Source organism: Podarcis bocagei, assembly GCF_964188305.1.
Source record: "Podarcis bocagei genome assembly, chromosome: 5".
Lineage (NCBI taxonomy): Eukaryota > Metazoa > Chordata > Lepidosauria > Squamata > Lacertidae > Podarcis > Podarcis bocagei.
Window position 1 is genome coordinate 101,975,733 of NC_138129.1, and position 24,284 is coordinate 102,000,016.

General features: G+C 47.2%; 1 protein-coding gene across 6 annotated transcripts in view; it reads left to right on the plus strand.

The window, feature by feature from the left end:
• PDE4DIP (phosphodiesterase 4D interacting protein) overlaps positions 1-24,284 on the plus strand; it is a 127,734-nt gene that overhangs the window by 49,500 nt on the left and 53,950 nt on the right. For 3 of the 6 annotated variants that reach the window (XM_081193272.1, XM_081193269.1, XM_081193273.1), the window contains exons 8-24: positions 179-296; positions 8,337-8,456; positions 9,894-10,013; positions 10,529-10,621; positions 11,056-11,274; positions 12,453-12,611; positions 15,704-15,817; positions 16,279-16,416; positions 17,109-17,288; positions 17,573-17,767; positions 19,635-19,775; positions 20,316-20,397; positions 21,714-21,805; positions 22,041-22,157; positions 22,511-22,648; positions 23,180-23,292; positions 23,720-23,856. In XM_081193272.1, coding sequence (XP_081049398.1) covers positions 179-296; positions 8,337-8,456; positions 9,894-10,013; positions 10,529-10,621; positions 11,056-11,274; positions 12,453-12,611; positions 15,704-15,817; positions 16,279-16,416; positions 17,109-17,288; positions 17,573-17,767; positions 19,635-19,775; positions 20,316-20,397; positions 21,714-21,805; positions 22,041-22,157; positions 22,511-22,648; positions 23,180-23,292; positions 23,720-23,856 — 2,276 coding nt within the window. Of the gene's footprint in view, positions 1-178; positions 297-3,631; positions 4,549-5,646; positions 5,771-8,336; positions 8,457-9,893; positions 10,014-10,528; positions 10,622-11,055; positions 11,275-12,452; positions 12,612-15,703; positions 15,818-16,278; positions 16,417-17,108; positions 17,289-17,572; positions 17,768-19,634; positions 19,776-20,315; positions 20,398-21,713; positions 21,806-22,040; positions 22,158-22,510; positions 22,649-23,179; positions 23,293-23,719; positions 23,857-24,284 lie in introns of those variants that run through there. The other 3 variants (XM_081193270.1, XM_081193274.1, XM_081193271.1) reach the window with 3 other exon arrangements.

The window sequence follows — 24,284 nt, forward strand, 5'->3', positions numbered from 1 at the left end:
GAGGAGGTGCTCCTCTGACTGACAGGCTGACAAAGCCATCCGTAGCTCATTGTATTCGCCTCCGTGATGTCCTGACCTGGTCTAACTGCCCACAGTCGTGCCAAATGGCCATCCTGCCCTGTATCTCGTAGTGTTCCTTGCTTCCAGCCATGGTGACCAGAATGTTTTTCCTCTGCAGGAAGATTGAGGAGCTGGCTTGGAATCTGAGGGACAAGGAGCAGCTCCTTGAGCAACTCTCCACAGAGAAGCAGAACCTGTTGCAGCGTTTGCAGGAGCATGAGGAAATGAAAGTGCAGGTAACAATGCATCTGAAGTTTCTCCAGTGCAAGCACTGTTTTTCTAATGGTTCTTTTGCATCCCGCCTGCCCAAACGGCCTGCTGTCAATCAATGTGGCACTGAATTAGTGGATTGGAAAGATTAACTTAGAAAGGAAGCTGGAGAAGAGCAGGAAATGTATACTGCTGTTGGGTATATATTCCTTGTGGTCCCTTCTCTAGCCACACAAGATGTTTCCCTCTGCCTGGGAAGTGTTTAAGCTGGTCTTCAGAGGCCATGAATCATTGTTTTCAGGAAGCTGCCTCCCTTTGCCACTTCTCTTCCCACCTGTGCAGATATTGGCAACGTGGCCTCCTTGCATGAACAAGAACCCCTTCAGTCCCAATCTAATCCTCAAGCATCATTGGACCCGTAACAGAATCCCCCCAAAGATCCCAGATATCTTCCTAATATTATTATTTTTGCTAATACAGAGTAAAGCAGACATGCTTTGAAAATGAAACAAGCCTCACAAATACCATGGGCCTTTTCACCTACACATTACACTTTGAGTACCCCCCCCCCCCCCGGCAGTCCAAATAGAAAGACCATTCTGTCCTCACATAGCAGATGAGCCAACAGCCCTTGTTACAGAGGCATTAATGTGCAGTGTCAATTGAAAGAGGCAAGCTTCTGCTTCAGCGAATGCAGGCAGAGGAGCAGCATGGTTCCACCTAAGCCACCAGTAGACAAAGAAAGAGATAAAAAGCCCCAAAGCTGCCAGGAGTGAGAAGATGCCTTTGCTGTTATGTGGCATTCCTCTCTCTCTCTCTCTCTTTGTACATGTGTGTATTCCTGGATGACTGTTAGCAGGACTGAGGCAATATCGCCCCCTGAAGCATGGAGCTGCAAATGTACTTAATAAAATGGTCCAGTGACATGGGAAGACCAGGGAGTTATGTTACTAATATAATATCAGGCAACAGCTAGTAGCTGCTCATCCTGCACTGAAATCACAGGAGGAAATAATGGGGGAGTGGGGAAACAACTGCATTTCTCTACATACAAAATACTGCATTTGAGCAATTTGTAGTCCCTACAAAATAAAACAGGGACGCGGGTGGCACTGTGGTTTAAACCACTTAGCCTCTTGGGCTTGCCGATCAGAAGGTTGGCAGTTCGAATCCCAGCGATGGGGTGAGCTCCCATTGCTCTGTCCCAGCTCCTCCCAACCTAGCAGTTCGAAAGCACGCCAAAAAGTGCAAGCAGATAAATCGGTACCGCTCCGGCAGGAAGGTAAATGGAGTTTCCATGTTCTGCTCTGGTTTCGGTATTCCGTTGCACCAGAAGCGGCTTGGTCAAGCTGGCCACATGACCTGGATGCCTGTCTGTGGACAAACTTCGGCTCCCTCAGCCTGTAAAGTGAAATGAACTCCACAACCCCAGGGTCATCTGTGACTGGACTTAACTGTCAGGGGTCCTTTAACTTTTTAACAAAACAACAACAACAACAGTCAACTGCAGTTATCTGACAATGTCCTCTGGATTCTCCATCAAGGTGAGTATTCAAAGGAAGGCGATTCCAGAGAAAATAGCTAGCGTGGAAGGAAACTGTGTTTGTTCTCCTTGTGGTGGAAGAAAGCCAATTATTTGTCTTAGGTTCCAGTCTAAGTCTCTTTTAAAAGTATAAAAAATGTTTTGGTCTTCAAATAACTTTCAAAAAAAACATGCGAGTCACAGAATTAAATGCAGCATTCCAGTAATAATTTCATGGCAGAATAATGGTCTTACTTCTCCTTTGTTATTTATATGTGTGTTTGAGCCAGTGTACTCCTCCTTTCTTTGTTCCTAAAGCTTAATGGCTTTTTATCCTGTGTCTTAAAGGCGGCTCATTTATTGGAAAGGCCATGACCCTCTTTCCATCGGCACTAATTTAATGTGGGATTTGTGTTCCTATGGTTTAGCGGAATCAAACATACATCGCCAATGGCTTAGTTCACATGTAATACTGAGCCAAACTATTGTTTAGTGGGGAAAACACAAGCAGGTACGTTCCTGGCAGCTGTACTCCTCCCCTGGGAACCAGGCAGAGGGCCTTTTCGGTGGTGGCACCCACCCTGTGGAATGCCCTGCCAGCAGATGTCAAACAGATAAGTGGCTATGTGATTTTTAAAAGACGCCTGAAGGGAAGTTTTTAGTGTGTGATGTGGTATTGTGCTTTTACAATTTTTTGGTGGGAGCTGCCCAGAGTGGCTGGGGCAACCTGGTCAGATGGGCGGCATAGAAATAATGAATTAATATTATTGGTCCTTCTGCTGCTGCACTGTGGTTTGGCTAAGTGTGCCATCCAAACCTGGGCATGTGGCTTGCCCCCAAAAACCAGGAGATCAGGTTCAGACAGCACCCTAAACTGAGTAATGGTTTAAGCATGGCAGCAGGAGAGCTGGGGGAGGAGTTCAGTGATGCCAGTCTATGAGGATTGTGAGTTCATACTATGCTTTGCCTTAGCTTTATCTGCACACTGAGTCGGTGTCATCATCACTGCTCTGTCAATTGTATTACTCACAGATACATAATTCTTCCCTTTCACATACATAATGCAAGCTCAAAGCATCTGAATTTGCATATCTGATGTGACTGTACGTTTAAGGTTTGCCCAGTGGCGTAGCGTGGGGGGTGCAGGGGGGGGGGCGGCCGCACCGGGCGCAACATCTGGGGGTTAGGCTTAGGGGGCACAAATCCACGGGTTAGGGGGTGCAAATCCACGGGTTAGGGGGCGCAAATTACTTGCCTTGCCCCGGATGCTGACAACCCACGCTACGCCACTGGGTTTGCCTAAAACTTTATTTTTCTGGTTTTTAGTAAGTCACTGTGTTCTATGTATTTAAATCCTGATTGCATGAAAGTTCATTTTAGATGGCGTAATCATAGAACTGTAGAGCTGGAAGGGACCCTCAGCGGTCATCTAGTCCAACCCCTGCAATGAAGCATCCGGGGCAGATGGCCATCCAAGCTCTCCTTAAAAACCTCCAAGAAAGGCCAGTCCACAATTTCTAGAGGCAGACCGTTCCCCGGCGGAACAGCTCTTCCCGTCAGAAAGTTCTTTCTAATACTGACCTGAGCCCATTGGTTCAAGTCCTGCCCTCCAGAGTGGGAGGAAAAAGCTCGCTCCCTCCTTCCCGGGAAGGTTTTGCCTGCCTCGCCGGGGGCTGGGGCCCCTTCCCCTCGGGGAGAGCGGGGGCTGCCGGGGCGGGGCGGGGGACTACGACTCCCAGAAGCCTCCGCGGGCCGGCTGCGGCCGCCATCTTGCCGGGGGACCGGGCGCGGCGCGGCCGGAGCATCTCTCGGCGGGCGGCGGGCGGCTGCTCGGGGCCGCGCTGGGGATGCGCTCGGAGTGGTGCCGCGTGTGCGGGCGGGCGCTGTGCGGCACCCACCGGCGCTGGCTCTTCCACGGGGCGTCGGGGGCGCCGCCGCCCCCCGCGCCGCCGCCCGGGTCCCGGCCCAGCCTGCAGGTGCTCCTGGCTCACGCGACGGGGCGCGAGGTGTCCCGCGACGGGCGCGCCGAGTTCGCCTGCGGCAAGTGCGCCTTCCTGCTCGAGCGCGTCTACCGCTTCGACACGGTCATCGCGCGCGTGGAGGCGCTGTCGCTGGAGCGCCTGCAGCGGCTGCTGCTGGAGAAGGAGCGCCTCAAGCTGTGCCTGGCCGCCCTCTACCGGAGGACCAACGGCGCCCCCGAGGCCCCGCCGGAGGGCCAGCCGGGCGGCGGGGGCGCCTGGGACGCCCGCTACCTGGCGCTGCTCCAGGAGGACTTCGCCTTCTCGGGCCTCGAGTGCTGGACGGAGGGCGAGGCGCGCGCCGACGAGCAGCCGCCCGGAGCCCCGCGACGGTGCCGGGGCTGCGCGGCGCTGCGCGTGGCCGACGCCGACTACGAGGCCGTGTGCCGGGTGCCGCGGAGGGCGGCGGCGAAGAGCGGCGGGCAGCCCCAGCGCCCCGGCGACGGAGAGAGCCTGGACGACGAGGCGGCGGAGGCGGACGGGCGGAGGCGCGCCGAGGAAGCCGGCTCGTCCTCGCTGGAGTCGCTGGCGTCGGGGCCCGCGGGCGGCGGCCTGGCGGCGGCGCTGAGCCTGCTGAAGACCTTCGGCTGCAAGCCCGTGCGCAGCCCCCGCGGGAGCCGGCTGCCGGTGCCGGCGCGGAGAAGCCCCGAGGGGGCGGCCGGGGCTCCGAGCGAGGCGCCCGAGCTGCGCGAGCTGTGGGAAGAGCTGTGCGTCGACTACGTCCCGCTGCGGCCGAAGGTAGCGCCCTCCCGGGCTGCTGTCGGGGGCCGGGAGGGAGCCGAGCGGGGAGGAGAAGCCTGTTTTCCGGCGAGGCCCTCGGCCAGGGGATGCCGCAGCCTCCGGATCCGCCGGATCCTTTTTAGGTTTCCGAAGGAGCGGCTGGCCGCGCGTGTAAATGGGCTACAAATCCTTGTTTTCGTTTTACCGTTAAGAATGCATTTTATTCAAAATGTATATTGGACTTTGTGCAACAAAGCAGTGCTTTTCCCCCAAGTGGATGTGTTGAGCATCAGGGCAGCAGAACAAAATCCCGCTTTCTGTGCTGTCATCTAATTAAGTACAAAATGTGGAACTGCAAAGTTGGCAAAATTACTTTTGAAGGAGGAGAAACCCTCAAAAGGCATGGATTGAGGAGGGGGTGGTCTTGTAAACGGAGTGTACACCTGGCAGCATTGTGACAATTTTCTCTCCTCTTAGTGACCTTGTACAGATGGGATCTAATATGGGGTTGTGCTGCCTATAGACAGACTTCTGCAGTTTAGATATTCTAAATAATTGGTGTGTCACCTTGAATTAATGGCAGCTCCCCTAGAACTGTGTCAGCTGCAGTCGCCAACATTCTAGGTACCATATGCAATGGAGTCTTGGATTCTCTTGGCTTTGCTAGAATTTGAAATCTCATTAAGTTCAACTTCTGGTTGTATTTAAGAAATTGTGCCTCTGTCATCTTTAATTTAGGAACATCCATGTCAGCCGAATTGGATTCATGTCAGTGATAAGTGCTGATTTCAGCTAGCAGCAGAAAATTTAAAAAATGCATACCAATGATTGGTGACAATGACATTTTCATCTAGTTATCATCCAGCTTTGACTAGGGGAAGCTCACTGCACTGCTTTTAAACACAGTAGTGGAAGCTTCGCATTAAGAGCTGAGCCTCCGAAGCCTTTTGCGGCTGAGGATTATATTCAGCTTGTAACACCTTGAGAAAATCTTGTTCTGTTAAACCTTGGGGTTATCACTATTGCAAAGAAGTAGGTCCTTTTCTAGAGCTTTGGCTTAAATTGAAGTCAGTAGGTATGACAAGACTGCAATTGTCGTAGCACTGAAAAGATCCCCAAATCTGTTGGCCTTCAGCTGGTTTGTGGCCTTTTTGACCCATAACTTGAGTGGCTACCTGGCAATCCCATGCATGTTTACTCAGAATTAAGTCCCATTAAGTACAATGGAATTTCCTCCCAGGTAAGTGTGCATCGGATTGTGCCCATGGGGTGGGTCTCACAAGCTAAAGAGAAAAGGTCAGACAGTTGTAGTAAAATCATATTTGAGAAAAATATTAAAAGTGCATGCTGAACATAAGAGCTGAGTGTGCAAGAGTTTGAAGGCCACTGTGCCAGAGAATAACCCGTGTTTAATTTTAAGAAGACAATGGATTTAATTTTCTGTTTTGATCATTTACAAACCCACTCTCTTATCTTTGAGGGCAACAAAATACTGTCACCAGCCAGGGTTGCTTTCATTGTCAAACTGCAACAGAGGAGGCCTTTTTAATCCAGATACGGCTTGCTTTAAAGCTGTACGTGGAAAATCAGAAACGGGCCAAGTTACATGTCTGCTAGAAAACTTGATATCTGGTACTTGAGCCAGATATTATAGTCTGTGCTTAACATCTGAAGTAAGACACTGATGCAGTTTTAGGATGCCAAGGTGATGATGCCTCCCAGCATGAAGGGCTAGAATGTCAGATTAACTCTGAGGAAACCTAGAATCAAATCTGTACTGAGCCTTGAGCTTCACTTTGGGTCAGCCTGCCTAAGCCGAACCTGCTTCACAGACTTGTTTGGTAATAAAACGGAGTTGGAGTGAGAACTAGGTGCGGTACATTATGACTGGTTTTTTGGAGACAGGATGGAATAAACTAGTTGGTAAAAACAGAGGAGCTAAGTGGCTTGGTTTTAAAATTCCACCATACATTGAACAATACATATATTTTTACTCCAAGGAGTGGCTGTAGATCTTTGAAACTCCTCTCAAAATAATCAGCAAGCTCCTCTTGGGTTCCCTTTAAATGAGCCCCAATGACTTGTCTCATGTAGCTTTTCTTTTAATGGTTTTATGTTGACCTGCTGTTTTTAGTGGCTGCTTAATTTTACTCAACCTACTGATTAAATCTGTTGCTTTTTAATTGTGATGGTAAGCCACCTTGTCATGCCATTGTCCTGAATGGTGGGGTACAAGTATTTGAAACTAACAAATAAAAGTAATCATCTTAAAAACACCAAGAAATGTCAAATAGGAAAAAGCACTACAAAATAATGAAAACAGTAATTTTAAGGGCAATAAAGTAACAAGCAATGATAGAAGAGCCGTATTATACCATCATCCCCTTGAAACACTAGCAAGGAAAAGCTCTTGGAATTCATTCTCTGTTCTTTGTTACTGTGACACAGAATAATTTCCAAGCAGCTTAATACAGTACACAACTTTTCTGCAAGTGTGTGCAGCTTTGGAGCATGTGGGACATTAGTAGCATTGTTGTTTTAGACATACTTTATTAGGAATACACAGTTTTTTTACCTGCAGAGGAGTGATCAGCAGCTTGCAGCAGAAAAAGATCCTGGTCTTCCCTATAAAACAACAACTCATTAATTTGGACGCAGCTTAGTAAGGCTGTGACAAGAAACGTCTGAGTAGAGCTGTCAGCAGTAGTGTATTGCCCTCACTCAGAAAAGGCTGTGCTCTGGGAAAGATGGAGCCATTCAGGTTTTCCCCAGGAAATGTTTGTTTGACCTCACTGTGGCAGATTCAGATATCAGAATCTAAATCTGTTCACTCTAGAGAGGATATTCCATACATCAGACCTTTAATGGCATTTGGGAGGGCACTCAGATGAAGCAAAAGGGTTATGAAATATTTTTACTCCACAACTCAGGGGCAGCACAGAGTGGGGCTATTTAAGGTACAGGTCCCTGGGCAGTGATTTCACGAGACACCTCTGGATCCTGAAGCTCAGCAGTGAGTCTGAGCCTGGTTGCAGTACAGACTTTCAAGGAACAGGACACAATTGTTGTTAATGCCAGACCTTGCTTTTGCCACCATGGGGAAAGTGAAAAAGACTACAGATTACCTCAGTAGGAAGTCATGGAGCTGAGGCAACTTTGTGCTGATGAACATGAATCACACTCCTTGCTTAGTGACTTAAAGGAGTATGAGGGGAAAATGTGCAACAGAGAACAAATATTTTGGAGCTGCCTTGAATGTCATTGTGTGTCAGAAAGGCAGCAGGAAATATTTTAATAATAAACTCACACAGACTTCTTGTACTAGACATATTAGCTCCAATACAGCTTTCAGAAACAAAGTAACTTGAGTTCTGGTTAGTTTTGTTAGAACAATGAGGAAGAATGAGGAATGAATAGCAAAAATAAAAAAATTCCTTCCAGTAGCACCTTAAAGACCAACTAAGTTAGTTCTTGGTATGAGCTTTCGTGTGCATGCACACTTCTTCAGATACACACATATCTGAATGAATAGCAAGAAATGGGATTGAGAAGAGCAGGGGAAGGGGATAATTAATGATACTTTAATTAGTAACTGATGGAAAATTAGATATTTGGGTAGAAAATGGAAATGTCAGGGAACTTGAAAGCTGTGGAATTGGAAGGGTTAAATTGTCCCAAGGCCAGCAAATCACTGTGAATCTCCTTCATTTACCAGCCCATTTCCCTGCTGAGCTATATAACAATGGAAGCAAACTGCAAAAGGAACCTTATCTGAGCAAATGTCACTTTTTTCTCACCCTTTTCAGTATTTGTTTGAAGACCAGCAGCAACTGATTCCAAACAACTTATCACAAGGCAAACAAGCATCTGAACTAAATAATGTAGAACTGCTGGAAAAAATCAGCTGCCTTGATGCTACCAACAAGGTATTTTTTAAATAATAAAAATCAAAATTGCTTTAAATAGATTTGGGGCTAGTGTGTGAGTAAACACAACACATGGTGAGACATCTATAGCCTTTTCCTGGCCTATGTCTAGTTGTATGGTGGTCATAACATCTACAGGTGCCTGTTCCCGTAGTCAAAAATGCATAGGTTCGGTCCTATTTTCAAAAGCTGGAAGGGTTTAGATTCCATACTTCAGGCGATGTGTGTTAGATGAAAAACACTTTGTCCAAGACATGGAAATGCGGAGCTGGAGACAAGCAGACACAGTCCTATTGCCTCAGCACTTTCGATGCTGTGCACTTCCTCCTAAGACTGGGGTAGGGACTCTTCCTTCCTTCTTGGTCTGTTCCTTTTGAACTGGTTATACCCCTCAATTCCTACATTCCAGTCACGAGTCTCATCCCATCAGGTTTCAGTAATACCTAGCAGGCCATATTTGCCATCTTGAATTAAAAGCTCCATTTCATCTTGTTTGTTTCCCATACTCTCTGCATTTGTGTCGAGACAACTGAATCCATGGGTTGGGGCATGTGGGCTTAAACTTTTGTGCTTAAGCCTAAAAAACTGTTCTGGGCCAGTTGGAGCCATCAGTGTGTTACACACACGCACACATTGTCATTTCTGCCTGTGGATGTGATCTGTCGCAGTCAGAAGCAGTCAGTTTGCTAGTATCACAAAATGCAACCTAACACTAGGGTGAGGCTAGGGGTTGTGTATTACACATTTACTTTAAAAATGAAAGCTGAAATCCTCAGGTTTCATCTAAAATTTCCCAAAATTATGGGGCAGTAAACTTTCCAATAATACAATATATGTTGGAGGCTTAGGAAATTGCAATTCATGTAAATATGTAGAAAGGTTGAGTAATTCAGCAGTAGGTTAAAGCTGTACAGGCATACCTCTTATTGCACTTTGCAGATACTTCTCCTTACGAGGATGTGGGCACAGCTGTAGGCAGCACAGCTGCTTCCAGGGAAAGGAAGCTGCCTCCCTCTCCACTCCACCCCTGCAGCCGGCAGGGCCTGGCTTAATAAACCACAGTAATAATAATAATAATAATAATAATAATAATAATAATAATAATAATAATAATAATAATAATAATAATAATAATATATTTATACCCCACCCATCTGGCTGGGCCTCCCCAGCCAGTCTGGGCGGCTTCCATAGAAACCAAAAATACACTAAAATATCACACGTTAAAAACTTCCCTGAACCGCAGTAGAGTGTAAACATAACTTACATGCACTGGGAAACAAAGAAAATTGTGGGGCTCACTTTATTGCAATATTCCCTTTATTTTGGTGGTCTGGAACCAAACCTGCATTGTCCCTGAGGTGTGCATGTACTGAGAATGGAAAAGAGTATCTTATATGGTCGAGTTCAAAGTGTGTGTTTGTTTACGACATTTAGCAGCTGCAAGAGAAACTGAATGAGATGGATTTTGAACTGAAGTCTGTTCATCATACATCCCAGAGACAGGATCACAAAATCCAGACCTTGAATGAGACCTTGAAGAGCAAAGAGAAAGAGGTTTGTAGTGTTGCCATCTCCTTGTCCAGTAAATGCTGATATAGAGCCAGTGATTCAAAATTACAACTAACTGTTATTTGTAGCATATGAAATCTTCCCAGTATGTGAAATTGGATAAGATAATTCTATAGAGAATGGGGTGAGCTGTCCTTTCTGGTACAGCATTTTAGGAAATTCTAACAGTCTTGTTGCACCTTGGGGCGGAATTTCCCGAATGTGCCCCACCAGCTGAAGGACTCTGTCTTGTGCAGCGGGGCCTCTGCTTTGTGCTCTATTTCAGTGTCCTGAAATAGGCTCTGGCGGGTATTCAGGGGACCCCCCCCCCAGAACACCACTCAGGGGAGGAGTTGGGAGATTGCTCCTTGTAGCAAGTGGCAGCGCTTGTGCAGAGAGAACATGTGAAATAATGCAATGTTGAAATCCACTATCTCAACTACCCCACTACAGATTATGTCTTGGGAGGGGGGGTAATAGGTGCCTTTCCTAATTTCTCACTGCTCAATTCTGTCCTGTAGTCTGAAGAACTGTACCGTGTAATTGAAGGGCAGAATGAGACAATAGCCAAACTGCAAGACACACTACATAAAACCCAACTTGGGCAATTGCAGGTATGTATCTTATTTTGATATTTCTTGTCTTATACCGAATCTGTCTTGTCTTATCCCAGACATTTGAACTAGAGGTTCAAAGTATATTGCCCTGATGTTTAGAGTACTGTATTTCAAGAAAATTAGCTGTAGATTGTAATATATGGTAAAGAAAGATAATATAATAAGTAAACAAAGATAATCCCCATTAGATTCCAAGGAGACTAAATACACAACCAAGCTATTCAGATTATGTAGTGTACATGCAGATGCCACTAGCTACTTCCTCGCTGTCTGAAAATGTTCCACCCTTAAAGAATTTTGCTTGCAGCATTGGCTACCCGCAAGAGCCTATGATATACCATGGAATGCACTATTAAAAGCTCCAGTATTTTTCTGGGCAGTGATTTCAGTCTTAAACCCCCCCCCCCTTTTCTGTTTTCACCTTTCTGCAGATCCCAGGGGGCTCTTCCATGTTGCAGCAGACACAGCCAGTAGCACTCCTGGAGGTGCAGAACACACTTTTCTTCACTCAGTTGGAAGTGCAGCAACTGAAGACGGCTCAGCAGAAAAAGGATCTCCAGTTGGCTGAGGCCAGGAAGACCTCCTGCCTTGTAGAAACATGGCTGCAAGAGGAGCAGCAGCAGAAAGAGGCTGCATGGAAACACAACCAGGTATGGCATGAATTCGTTCGTTGAGCCCTTTTCACCCATCAAAATATAATAATAATAATAATAATAATAATAATAATAATAATAATAATAATAATAATATATTTATTTATTTATTTATACATACATACATACATACATACATACCCCGCCCTCCCCGGCCAGGACCACGCTCAGGGCAGCTAACACCAAATATATAATACAATAAAAACACAAACGATTGATTAAAATAGAGTTCAAAATCACATCAAAATCAAAATGAAATTGAATGGCAACAACTATAGTGGTAAGGAATATTAAATATTCATCAGGCCCGGCCATCCGTGCTGGTCCCATATGGGCCCATGGAAAGAGCCAAGGAGGCCGCTTACATACAGGGAGGTCAGGCTGCACCCGGACCAAAGGCCTGGCAGAACAGCTCCGTCTTGCAGGCCCTGCAGAAAGATGTCACATCCCGCAGGGTCCTGGTCTCTTGCGGCAGAACGTTCCACCAGGCCGGGACCAGTCTAGCCTCCTTGAGGCCCAGGACCTCCAAAGTATTAGTGTTTGCAGACCGTAAGGTCCTCTGCGGGGCACACCGGGGGAGGCGGTCCTGTAAGTACGAGACTTCTAGGCCATGTAGGGCTTTAGAGATTAAAACCAGTGCCTTAAACCTGACCTTGTACTCCACCGGGAGCCAGTGCAGCTGGTATAGAACTGCTGAATGTGGTCCCAGGGTGAGGACCTTGTAAGGAGCCTCACTGTGGCGTTCTGCACCCGCTGGAGTTTCTGGGTCAGTTTCAAGGGCAGCTCTGCGTAGAGCGAGTTACAATAATCAAGCCTGGAGGTGACCGTCACATGGATTGCTGTGGCCAGAACAGGGTGAGAAAGGTAAGGGACCAGGCCTAAATGGAGCTTGAACAGCTGAATGTCTTGCATTGTCCTTTGCTGTGCTTCAAGGGCCAGAAAATGTTTTCATGTCACAAATAAAAAGCCTCACATTACTAACTGTAAAAGTAAGGTTCACACAACCGGTTTGTGGCAGTGTGGTGGAAATGGCCAGAGTTTGCCTTTTGGGGAGTGTGAGCAGTCCTGTCGCTTTCCCTGTTGCAGCTCAGTTCAACCTTTCTGCCCTTTTGAGAGCTCCAGAGATGCTTCCAGGCCTGATTGACTAATGACTACATTGTTGTGTTGGTTTCCAGGAGCTGCGTTGTGCTCTTCAACAAGTAAGAACAGAGCTGCAGAACAAAAACTGGCAATGTTGTACTTTGGAAAGAGAAAGATGGTCAGAGATGCAGAAACAAGAGCTGAAACTGAAGCATTTGAAACACAGGCTGGCTTGCAGAGAACAGCTTCTACAGGTGAGATACAGATGGGTTGTTAAATTCTGTTTGGGCAGAAACACACCTTATTTCACATGGTGTGTGTGTGTTTAACAGGTGAGAAGGTCCAAAGATAAAACCAAAACAGTTCCCAGAGTTGTTGGTGTTGGGTTGGGAAATACAGTTGCTAAAGGGAAGCTTCCACACTAGTCTGGAATTAACCAGCTTTGTTCATCTGCATGATGCTGTCATCCTGTATATTTTTTGCAGTAGTTCTGTCTTTTCTCACAAAGGCTATAACATTTTCAAAAGAACAGAGGAGTGGTGTAGAGCTGTTATACAGTGGTTCCGCTCCTTCCTCCTGGGCCGTGTTCAGAAAGTGGTGGTGGGGGATGAGTGTTCAGACCCCTGGGCTCTCACTTGTGGGGTGCCTCAGGGTTCTGTCCTCTCCCCCATGTTTTTCAGCATCTACATGCAGCCGCTGGGAGAGATCATCAGGGCATTTGGGCTGGGTGTTCATCAATATGCGGATGATACCCAGCTCTGCTTCTCTTTCATGTAACGATGCACGGGGAAATGAACCTCAGCACACATTTATTATAAGATTTGTGCGGAACTGCATTTTTGTTCACTTTTACTTGGCTAAAATATGTGAAAACTGTAGTAAAGAAAAGGAATGACACCCACCACAATGAGGCTCAAACACCCCAGCAGCCATTTCACACCAGTTGGTGCCAACAGAGCATATTGGGATGTACTCAAAGGAAAAGCTCAGTAATGGAAGGTTTATTTAATTCTGCTTTTGGCTTACCGTGCATTGCTAGGAATCTAACAACACATTAGAAACAGGCTAAAACAGGGGTCAGCAACCTGCGGCTCCGGAGCCGCACGTGGCTCTTTTACACCTTTGCCGCGGCTCCGGGGCGGATACTAGCGAGGGGAGGAGGCACATTGTTTGCCCCGACACTCCCCGCTGTTTTAAATGTCGCAATGGTTTTGCGGCTCCCAGTTCTTTTTTCTTCGGTCCAAGTGGCTCTTTTTGTCTTAAAGGTTGCAGACCCCTGGGCTAAAACATTATCCCATTGTTCAGTTAAGATGAGGCTTGTTAATTCCTTGTTCCATTCATTTCTCAAAGTCTGTGTGTCAGATTGACACTAAACTTCTGTAAAAAGTAATAGCTGGGGGTTTTTTTTTTAGCTTCTAAGGATTCAGTCAAGTGTTTGAGTATTTCCTGTGTCTTGGATGTGGATGCATCAAATATCAAAGGAAATCCTAATCTAGCCAGCACTTCCTGCATCTACTGTTTATAAATTTTATAATTTTATAATTTTATAATTTTACTGCTTTTTCAGAATCCTAAAAAAAAGATTACTTTCTTATTCTATTTAAATCTATTAGATCAGCCACTAGCCTGATATTGTCTGAAGCATGTTTAGTTTTAGTGAATCCTGCCTGGTCACTCATTATTATTGGCAATATCCCTTGTTGCACTCTATTTGCCAAAACGGTTGTTAAAATCTTTATATTTACAGTAGTTAATGATATTGTCTGGTTTTGGTATAACCGATATATGCTTGATTGAATGTCATTGAAAGAATTCCCCTCTTCATATAATAAACATAGTTTTGATGCTAGAAGATCCACACAGTTTTAAATCATTCAGATGGGAATCCATCTAATCCAGATCTTAAAATTAGAGATGCTAAAATTGTTTTTGTATACGGTTTAAATGTGGTATTTTTTTTTTAAAAAAGGACATATGTATCTTCCTTTTCTACTTTCATTGAGTTGCCCATTCTGCATGAAATTTAAAAAACCTGGGTATTAATATCACTTGGAGAATTTTATAATTCATTGGTTGCCCCTCTAATACTGGGAATCAATGCTCTGTCTTTCTTTTGTTTTAAACAATTAGCCAAGATCATGGCTGTTTTTTCACCATTTTCCTAGTATTTCTTCTTTGTACATGCAAACATGTCTGTTGAGAAAGAATATTATTTAATTCATACTTTTTTGTATTTTGTAGATGGATTTCTAATCATTTGTGCCCAAGATTCTTTCATTTATCAAGTTATTCTTTCCCTTGTTTTTAAGCTGATTTTTATTGGAGGCAGGTGCTATAATATGTCCACTGATACGTGCTTTGTACGCTTCCCATTCAGACTTTCACACAGAGGTTGTTGCTTAGTTCAGTTCAAAATATTGTATAGTCTCTTCCCACTTTGGTTGAACAAAATGTTAATCATTAAGTAAAGACATATCAATACACCAGATACCAGAAGCCTTCCCCAGGTTATGGCCCCCACATAACTGCGTTATGATCAGATACATAGTAGGGCTGGGTGATGTATCAAAACATTGCCCCAAAGCAGTTTGAGGTCTTAACCGCAGTTAAGGATTTCAGAATTTCCAACCCGGCAGTATATTGCGAATACAAGCCTCCTCCCTCCCTCCCTCCCCACTCTAGCCACTGCCTACCCTTTGCATGTGTTCATTGCCTTCTCCAATCACGGAAACAACCGCTGAGACGGTTAGGGTGCCAGTGGCAGAAAACTCATTCTGAATCTGACATGGGTTAGAGCTCAACGCTGAGCCTACCAAGTGTCGATAGAGACGGCAAAGAGGACTTTCTTCACTGCCTCTATTGCATCTGCAGAAAATAGCAGCAGGAGACTCTTTCAGGTGGTTCGTAATTTAACGGAACCACCTTTGCCATCAGGGCCTGGTATAGACCCCAAGATCTCCTGCAATGATTGTGCAAAGCTTTTTTTGCAGATAAATTCACTCAGATTCGGACTGCTTGTGGCTACCCCCATCCTGTGAGCAGGCATGCAATGGTTTTTCAGAAAGCTTTCAAGGTAAGCCCTATCTAGGCTGCTCTAGAGTACATTGCACTGGCCAGTCAAGGTTAAAGGAGTCGAAGGTGCTGGGCCAGTCCTTGCTGTCTCATGATAAAAGGCCATGCTTGGGTAAATGTGGGTCAGAAAAGTTGCCTCCTTTGTCCCTATTCACAACTGCTTCATTTGCCTTCCCAAGAACGCTTGGATCTGTCACCAGCATTGCTTCTCTCTTGGAGCTTTCTGAAGTTGCTCAGGTGTTATTGATGGTGTCAATATGTTCCATTTCTGCAGGAATCTAAGGAACTTATTCAGTATCACCAGAGCTTGGACAAGAGCCCCACATCAGCTGATAATATGGTGAAGAAATTGCAACAACGAATCAAAGACAGGGATGCCATCCTGGAGGTAATTACAGAGGTGTCCAACACAATCTCTTGTGTATTTTTTCTGTGTTCACACTGGTGCCATCCTTTGCTGTCCCAGGTCTCCTCAGCTGGTAGGTTTTGCAGAGCACAGAGCACCCTGCTGCTCTTAGGTGGCAGTCTGGGTGGCTTCTGTAGGGGGTGGGGCTGCATCTTGCCCTTTCCCTCAGGCAGCCAAATGTCTTGGACCGGCCCTTGCAGAGCCAAGAGCAGATGTCCTCTTTTCTCTCTTGTCTGGCGCATTGAAGAGGGGAAGGGGAGCTGAATCTCCCTCTTAACCATGAGTGGGGTGTGAGTTGTGAGCTCCACAATATTGTGGAACCCCTTTTCTATGTTTGGAAAGCATTTAAGTAGTTTATATGTATTTTATTAAATTATAATCTTGGTTGCTTGAGTTTGTGACGCTTGCTACTTCTTTGCCACTCGTGGCCTTTTTTGTTGCAGCGAGCGGTCGATGAGAAATTCTGTGTGCTTGAAGACAAGGAGCAGGAGCTGCAGCAGCTTCGCTTGGCTGTGAAAGAGCGAGAGCATGACTTGGAAGAGCTGCGCAGGGTCCTCTCCCATAATGAGGCTACCATTCAGGTGGGTTGCAGCAGGAAGGGCAATGCTTATGCCATTCCTTCCGTCTGCCATGGCTTCCTGCCCACTCTTGAGACTGACACTGTATTAATGCAGCACTCTTCAAGACGACTCTTGCAGCAATTCGTTTGCCATTGCTTTTAGGTTGACTTGAGCTATGTTAGGGTTAATCCAGAGTTTCAGAGTAGCACTCAGCACAACTTAATTATACCTAATGGTGCCAACAAGCCAGCCCAACATTTCTATCCTCACATAGAATCATAGAACCGTAGAGTAGGGTCCTCTAGTCCAGCCCCCTGCAATGCAGCAATCTCGGCTAAAGCATCCATGACAGGTGGCCATCCAAGCTCTGCTTTAAACCCTCCAAGGAAGGAGAGTAAGTCCACAGCCTCCTGTGGGAGACCGTTCCACTGTTGAGCAGCTCTTACTTGTAGCAGCTCTCCAAAGTCTCTGCAAAGGGCTTTTCTCTCCTGAATTGGGTTCTTCTGCAGCAGAGATCACAGGAGTTGAACTTGGACCTTAAAACCTTAAAATGTCCAAAGTATGCATACCACTGTAGAGCTGTGTCCCCCCTGCATAAAGGACCTGATGGAAATAGATGCTGCTTGTTTTGTACCATGAGAAATCTAGACGGAGGTCTGGCTTGGCCTTCTGTTGATCTCTTTGCTATCCACTCTCTCCCCCCTCTCCCGTAGGGAATGGAGAGCTTGCTGAAAGCAAAGGGCCTGGAACTTGAGCAGCTGTTGACAAGCTACCAGAATTTGCGCTGGCTGAAAGAGGAAGTTGAAGCAAAATCTCTCAAGTGGCAGGCAGAGCAAGAGGGAACAATCCGGCAGCTGCAGGCGGCGTTGCATGGCAGGAATAAGAAAGTGGAAGTAAGTGAGAAAGGCAGCTCTGTTGGGAGGCCCTGGGACTGTTGCCCCATCCTCTCAGCCAGTGATTGATCCAGGTTCACAGTCATTCTGCAGGTACGACATCGTTACTAAACCAGAAACCAGAAAGCAGTTGTTGGTTGTGTTGATCATTGTACATTGCCAGAAATAGTGCCCATAGTTGAATAACCTCTGAAATTTCCTCTTCTCCTTGATCTCAGCACCCTTTCTGAAATAGGAAGGCCTGCTTTCCTCCTCCCTCTTGATTGTCATTGCCATTTCCCTAGGCACTGTCAGCAAAACTGCTATGCAAGCTGGGGCCTGGGCAGAGGGAGCTTGTGGAAGAGCTGCATCTCTGCCTTCATCAGAAAGAGCAGATCATAGAGGAACTCCTCAGTGACAAGAGCCGGCAGACTGTGGAGCAAATGGCTGAGCTTCAGGAGTTGCTTCAAGCTGTCCACACCAGAGAGCAGCAGAGTTGTGTAAGTGGGCAGCTGTGCACTGGGGTTGGCACTCTTCTCTTGGGCTTTCTATGCCAATCTCTCCCAGATGCATCTGCAGGCGTCTCTGTCTCAGCAAGAGAGACTCAGTGGTTGGGGAGGTGGCACTCCTGCATGGCTACAATGGCTACATTCTCCCTCTGCTTCCGGAGGTAATATGTCTCTGGAAACCAGATGCTGGGACTCAGAAGTGGGGAGGATGCTGTTGCCCTCAGGCCGTTTCCAGGCCTCCCATGGGCATCAGGTGGGTCTCCGCGAGAGGAGGATGCTGAATGGCCCTTTGGCCTCATCCCTCGGGTTTTTTCTTATGCCCTCAGGTTCTTCTGTCTAGTATGTTTCCTTCTTTGTGTATTCTGTTTAGGAGTCTTTCCATATCAAATATTTCATAGAATCATAGAATCCTAGAGTTGGAAGAGACCACAAGGGCCATCGAGTCCAACCCCCTGCCAAGCAGGAAACACCATCAGAGCACTCCTGACATATGGTTGTCAAGCCTCTGCTTAAAGACCTCCAAAGTAGGAGACTCCACCACACTCCTTGGCAGCAAATTCCAGTGTCGAACAGCTCTTACTGTCAGGAAGTTCTTCCTAATGTTTAGGTGGAATCTTCTTTCTTGTAGTTTGGATCCATTGCTCCGTGTCCGCTTCTCTGGAGCAGCAGAAAACCTCACGCTTGGGCTCTCATTACAGGCTAGGGATTCTGTGAGCGCACTCCCCACCCTGCTGAGTTGCTGGATGTGGTCTCTGAGGGGATGTTGGAGGCTTGGCATCCACACCCAATCTGCCTTGTCTGGTGTGGCTCAGGCTCGCAGTTGCCCCAGAGCCCATGGAATCCTACCTCAGATTATATCTGGTTCAGTCCATGTGGCAGGGTGTGCTTTTGATCTGTGGTGTACTTTTGATCTGGGCAGGAGTACACTGATCTAGAGCAGTGTTTTTCAACCACTGTTCCGTGGCACACTGGTGTGCCGCGAGATGTTGCCTGGTGTGCCGTGGGAAAAATTCGAAAGATTTAAAAAAAATAAAAAAGTCAAATTTTCGCCCACTAGGCGGGCGCCGGACTGTGTCCACCCTATTTTCCATCCGTCCTGGGTGGGGGTCAGATCGGATGGGATCGGATGAGAGCGGACAGGCGGTCCGCTCTCATCCGATTCCCCATAGAGAGCAGCGGGGCTCTGACATCTCCCTCTCCGCACACAGTGCGGAGACGGAGCTGTCATCCGCCGGCTCAGCGGGGATCAGCGAATCGATCCCCGCTGAGCAGAGAACGGTCCGCAACGTTCGATTCCAGCCAGAATATCAGCTTTGTGTTCAGCCAAACAGGCCCAGGTTGCGCACTGAATAAAGTATTTTATAATTTTTCATATTTCTGTTTACTTACTATTTCATAATAAAGTAATTATAAAATACTTTCTTTGTGTTTATTTGATTCCTATTCAAGAGAATTACTTTATATATAGTCAATATAGGCACAGAGTTAAATTTTTTAACATTTTCTATTGGTGGTGTGCCTCGTGATTTTTTTTCATGAAACAAGTGTGCCTTTGCCCAAAAAAGGTTGAAAAACACTGATCTAGAGTCTACACTGCTGGGTGAAACTGCCACCTCTCCCGAGTCCCTCTGCCACCAGTGCCTGGCTGCAGCTTGTTTCTGCCTCAGTGGCAGAGGGACTCGGGAGCAGCAGTGGTTTCACTCGCAATATACCACCAGGAAGAGCCGCCTTCACGGTTGGCCCTCATACCAGTCCTGGGTGATGTATGAGTACTGCCCAGAGTGGCTGGGACAACCCAAGCAGATGGGCAGGGTACTACTACTACTACTATTATCATCATTATCATTATCATTGTCAGATATCTTCTGAGAAAATGGCACGGGCTTTAATAGAAAGAAGTTGTGAGCTGCAAGATTTACGTCAGCAACTGCAGGGCCAGCTTTCACAAGAGAAGATGGAAGCTTCCACTGCCCATCTCCTACAGAAGGATGACTCGGAAGTAAGAATGTGCTTCTGTGAGAGAACATTCCCTCCCAGAGGTTGGCCTGAGAGGGGGAGGGGAAGGCCTGCTTGGAAAGAAAAGGGGTGAGGAAATGGAGGTCCACGCTGCAATAATCTGTGCCCTCAGCAGACTCTTCCATCTTCAGCGGTGCTCAGCCTCAGCCTCCAGTGCCGCTTGTGCTCAGGGCTTAGGAATCAAGTGGGGAAATGGTTGCATGGTGGCCTGGCCTGCAAGCCCAGGACCATATGGAGAGAAATGGTTTCTAATCATGCATTTAGCACCACATCTAGCTTGGCCCTATGTGTGCAGTTTTAAAGCAAAGTGTTTTCAGAGCAGAGCCCTAAAGTCTTTCCTAAAGGAAAGAAATGAGAGCAATGTTGAAGTGAGTGAGCAGAATTGGTGCTTCTCAGAGGGAGAAAACAGACTGTGAGCAAACACTGTAGTTTCTCATTGTTCAACTTTGGAGTTGAAAACTTTATTCAAACTCTCAAGGCCTATGAAATATCAGTGAAATAATGTGTATATTCATGTTCTTAGGCACTGAGGCAAGGAAGCCCAAGCAAGAGCCCCGCTCCCACGACATCTGAGAAGGGAGGTGGCCATTTCAACGTGGAGAAAGGTTGGTCCATAAGCAGCTTCCATTCAGTTTAACCCTTGGCCACCCAGAACGTTTGCTGGCAGCAGTGGCGTAGCGTGGGGGGTGCTAGGGGGGCAGGACGCACCGGGCGCAACATCTGGGGGGGGCACACTCGCTGCCTCTGGAGTCGCCGAAGAGCCTCGCGCGCAGGCTGTAGCAGAGCCGCATGTCTCGCGGAACCGACGAGCTGTGCGCGCGTCCCGGCTGAAGGCGCCCGGCAGGCAGCGGCTCTCAGCGCTTGCCGCGGAGGACGCGCCAGGCAGCCCCTCCTCACAGCCCCGCCTCCGCCGCTGCTGCTGCAGCTGCTGGGCCGTTGCATTTTCCTCGCCTCTCTGCCCCCCTCCTCCTCCGGGCAAGCGGCGTCGTTTGGGTGGCAGCGCCAGCGGCAACTCGCAGGTTAGGGGTTGGGGGGGCGCAAATTACGTGCCTTGCCCCGGGTTAGGGGGCGCAAATTACTTGCGTTGCCCTGGGTGCTGACAACTCACGCTACGCCGCTGGCTGGCAGGAACAATTCAGCTGCTTCTGCTGCACATGACCTCTAAGCCCACGGCTGCTTGTCAGGGAGACGGAGCTCTGTGCTTTGCCTGCAGGGGCCCTTGGCTCCTCCAGGGAACTGCCCCTGCCTGAGCACCCTGGACAGGTGCTGCCTGTCATTGTAGTCCAGGGCTGGGGAGCCTTTTGCCCTCCAGGTGTTGCTGGGACTCGCAACTCCCATCAGCCCAGCCACCATGACCAGTGTTGGCAGCTGTAGTCCACTGCACTAGGTTTAATTTGGTGCACAGCACCCTCCTGTGTCCTGAAGGAAAGTCACCTGGCTTTGAGACTGCCTTTTTGGCACCGGGTGAAAGCTTTTTTACTAGTCCAGGGTTTCTTTGGGGAGAGGGGAGGGGAGCAGCTGACCTGTTAATCTCTGTTGCTAATAATGAATATGATTCTGTTCTCCCATTATTTATTTATTTTGCTTTGTTCTTATTAATTTTTATTAATTTACTTTGTCTCCTGTTCTCTGCTGATCTAGGAGTTTCTTTGGGAATGCCCTAAATAAATAAAGCTGAATCAGCATGTGATTATATAGTTGCATGCATCTTTCTCTCTGTGTGTATTCATTTAAAAAAAAACTTTTGGGAGGAAAGTGGGATCCTTAACTCTTTTTACTCTGGTTGTTTTTCAACTGAAATTTCCCCTTCACCTCCAGGTTTTTCTCTCCACAGGGATTGCACCGCTTTTGATTTTTAAAGTTGTGAGACGGGGTAAGAGGTATGTGATCCCAGCTTAACATTGTTCTGCCTTCTCTCCAGGAGCTTGGGAGGCAACTGCTGGACTTGAGGAAGAGCTTACTGGTGCCAAAGAACAGCTTGAGCTTTTGACACAAAAGGAGAAGGAAAGCAGAGTGAGTCTGAGTCAAGGTATTGAGGAACAGAGGCCCCTGGCAGCACAACCAGCATGCCCATGTGCTGCCTGCTGAGCGGGAAAGGAAGGGCTGTAGTTCTGGGCAGTTCTCCTAGGGAAGGATGCCATGTGCCAGCCGACAGACAGCATGAGAAACATTTGCCACATCCTCATGTGGCACTTCTCTCCCTTGCCTTCTCTTTGCTGTTACTGGCTCTCGTTTCTCTTCTCCACAGTTGGAACTTGCTGCTCTTCAGTCTGTCCTGGTCTCCCAAGAAGAGGAGCTACAGGTTCAAGCTTCTGATGTTGAATCTCTGACGAGAAGCATCCAGATAAAAGAAGAACTCATAAAGGTGGGACAAAAGGGCCCTGACTCTGGTTCTCTCTGGCTGCAGAGATCTGTGTGTATAGTTTAGTATATGATTTAACACTGGCAGCAGAAAACCTTTGGTTAAATGCAAAATTATAAGAAGCAGCAGAATCTTTTAATATGAAGCAGGTTTGGTTTGTTTAGTCACAGGCTGCCTTTGGGATGTTGCAAATGAAAGACCTGTGTTGGGTTTTTCATTCAGGGCTTCCCATTCCAGATGTACTCCACACTTTAATGATGTGGAAGATCTCTTGACTGGAAGCTGGTGGTAGACGCATGGCCAGGGCCATGACGGCACTTTTCCATTCTCCAAGTCACTCTCTCCTTGACTTCCAGGACTTGCAAATGCAGCTGGTTGACCCTGAAGAAATGCCAGTAGTTGAGCGACTTTCCCAGGAAGTGTTGATGCTTCAGGAAAAGGTAGCCAAGATGGAACAGCAAGGACAGGAAGTTGCTGAAAACAGAAGACTGCAGGTATGGCAGAAAAGTGTCGCAGCCATGTGGTGGACACAGGCTAGTTAGATTTATGTCTGTTTCCTGCTCCTCAAAGTTGCTCAGAGTTACCTATGTAGGCTTTTCTCACAACAGCACTGTGAGACTACAGTGAGAGGGTGACTGGCTGAAAAGGACTGTGAACTTCCTGAGCAGGCATTTAATCCCCAAACGGCAGTCTAAGGGCAGCCCTCTGTTGATTGCACTTCACAAACTCAGAGTAGACCCACTGAAATTAAGGGGTCTATTTCTCTGTCTGTGGGAAATTGGAGGCTTTCCTCCTTTGCAAAAAACTCTGATATCAGCACCATTAAAAGCAGGCTTGGTTGAAGTATGTGGAGTGGTACCCCTGCATCTGCCTTCGGTCAAGATCTTCCTCAGGAAATAAGAGAAGCAAGCGGCATAAATGCAGCTCAGGTCACAATCTGGCACAAGGTTGTTTTTGCTTGACTGTTAAATAGCATTAAAACACTCACGTAAGCACAAAGTGAAGGCAAATGTTTGCGCTTTCAGCTGCTGCAGGTGTTGGAGGGACTGGCAGCAGAGAAGAATCAGCTGAATGAAACCCTGAAAGCCGAAAAGCAGCTCTACAGCACTTGGGTGAAGTTTCGAGCTCATCCTGACAGGTGAGGAGATGCTCTGTTCCCCTGCCTCCAGTGCTGAGGCATTTGATGGGTAGAGGCTGGAGTTTTCTGTGTAGCTGCGACTAGAAACTCTTTCGCTTATGTTCTCTTGCTTTCCCACACCTCTTGCTGTTTGCTTGACACATCCACAAAGATTATAGGCTAGTTTAGTAAATCATAAACCCTCAAGGTGTTATTTGGAAGAACTGTTTGTATACCCAGCTTGTCAGAAGTGAGCACCTACCTTGCAGCACCACAGCTTTCCCCTGTTTTCTCTCTGTTGGCGAGAGCGTTGCTGAAAGGCAGCTGCAGGGAGTGAGGTGGTTGGTGCTTTTGAAGGAATGAGAGTAAGTGGTGAGCAGAGAGAGGGTGGTAGACCTTGGCAGAACAACTCCTAAACTGCTCCTAATCTGCTTCCCTTTCTGCATAGCCTTGCCAGCTCTCAGCATGAACAGACACTGCAGGTGGAGCTGGACCGGGTGCAGGCCATCCGTGGGCAACTGGAAGAGGCTCTTGGAAGAAGTCTGGCTCACCTGAGCAGGCTGGAATCGCTGGATGGCATTGGAGGTGGGGAACAGGAGCGTGTGACAGTCCTGCCCAAGCATGCCTTCTGAGCTCTGGCCGTCACACTGTCGCTAGCGCAGAGCAAGCCTGTCTTGATGCTGGGAGGCTGAGAAGGGCTTGCTGGAACCCATGTATGCGTCATTCATGTTCCTGGTACAATCTTGCCAGGGAGATTGTATAATAGATTTTGGCAGCCAATAATTCCTTTCTAGTGGCTCCCCGTCACCTCTTCCCCCATTTGGCTGAATAAAGATTCTCCCATCCCTGCTCCCTCAGAATCTGTGTTAATTGTTCTGTGCCATACCAAACATGCATTTGTCATAGAGGGTTTTGTTTTGTTTTGTTTTCAAAAGCCCCAGTTCCCTGTGTTTTCACCCACTAACTCCACAAAGCTATTTATTAATTAAATTATTTAAAAGCAGACTTCTCAT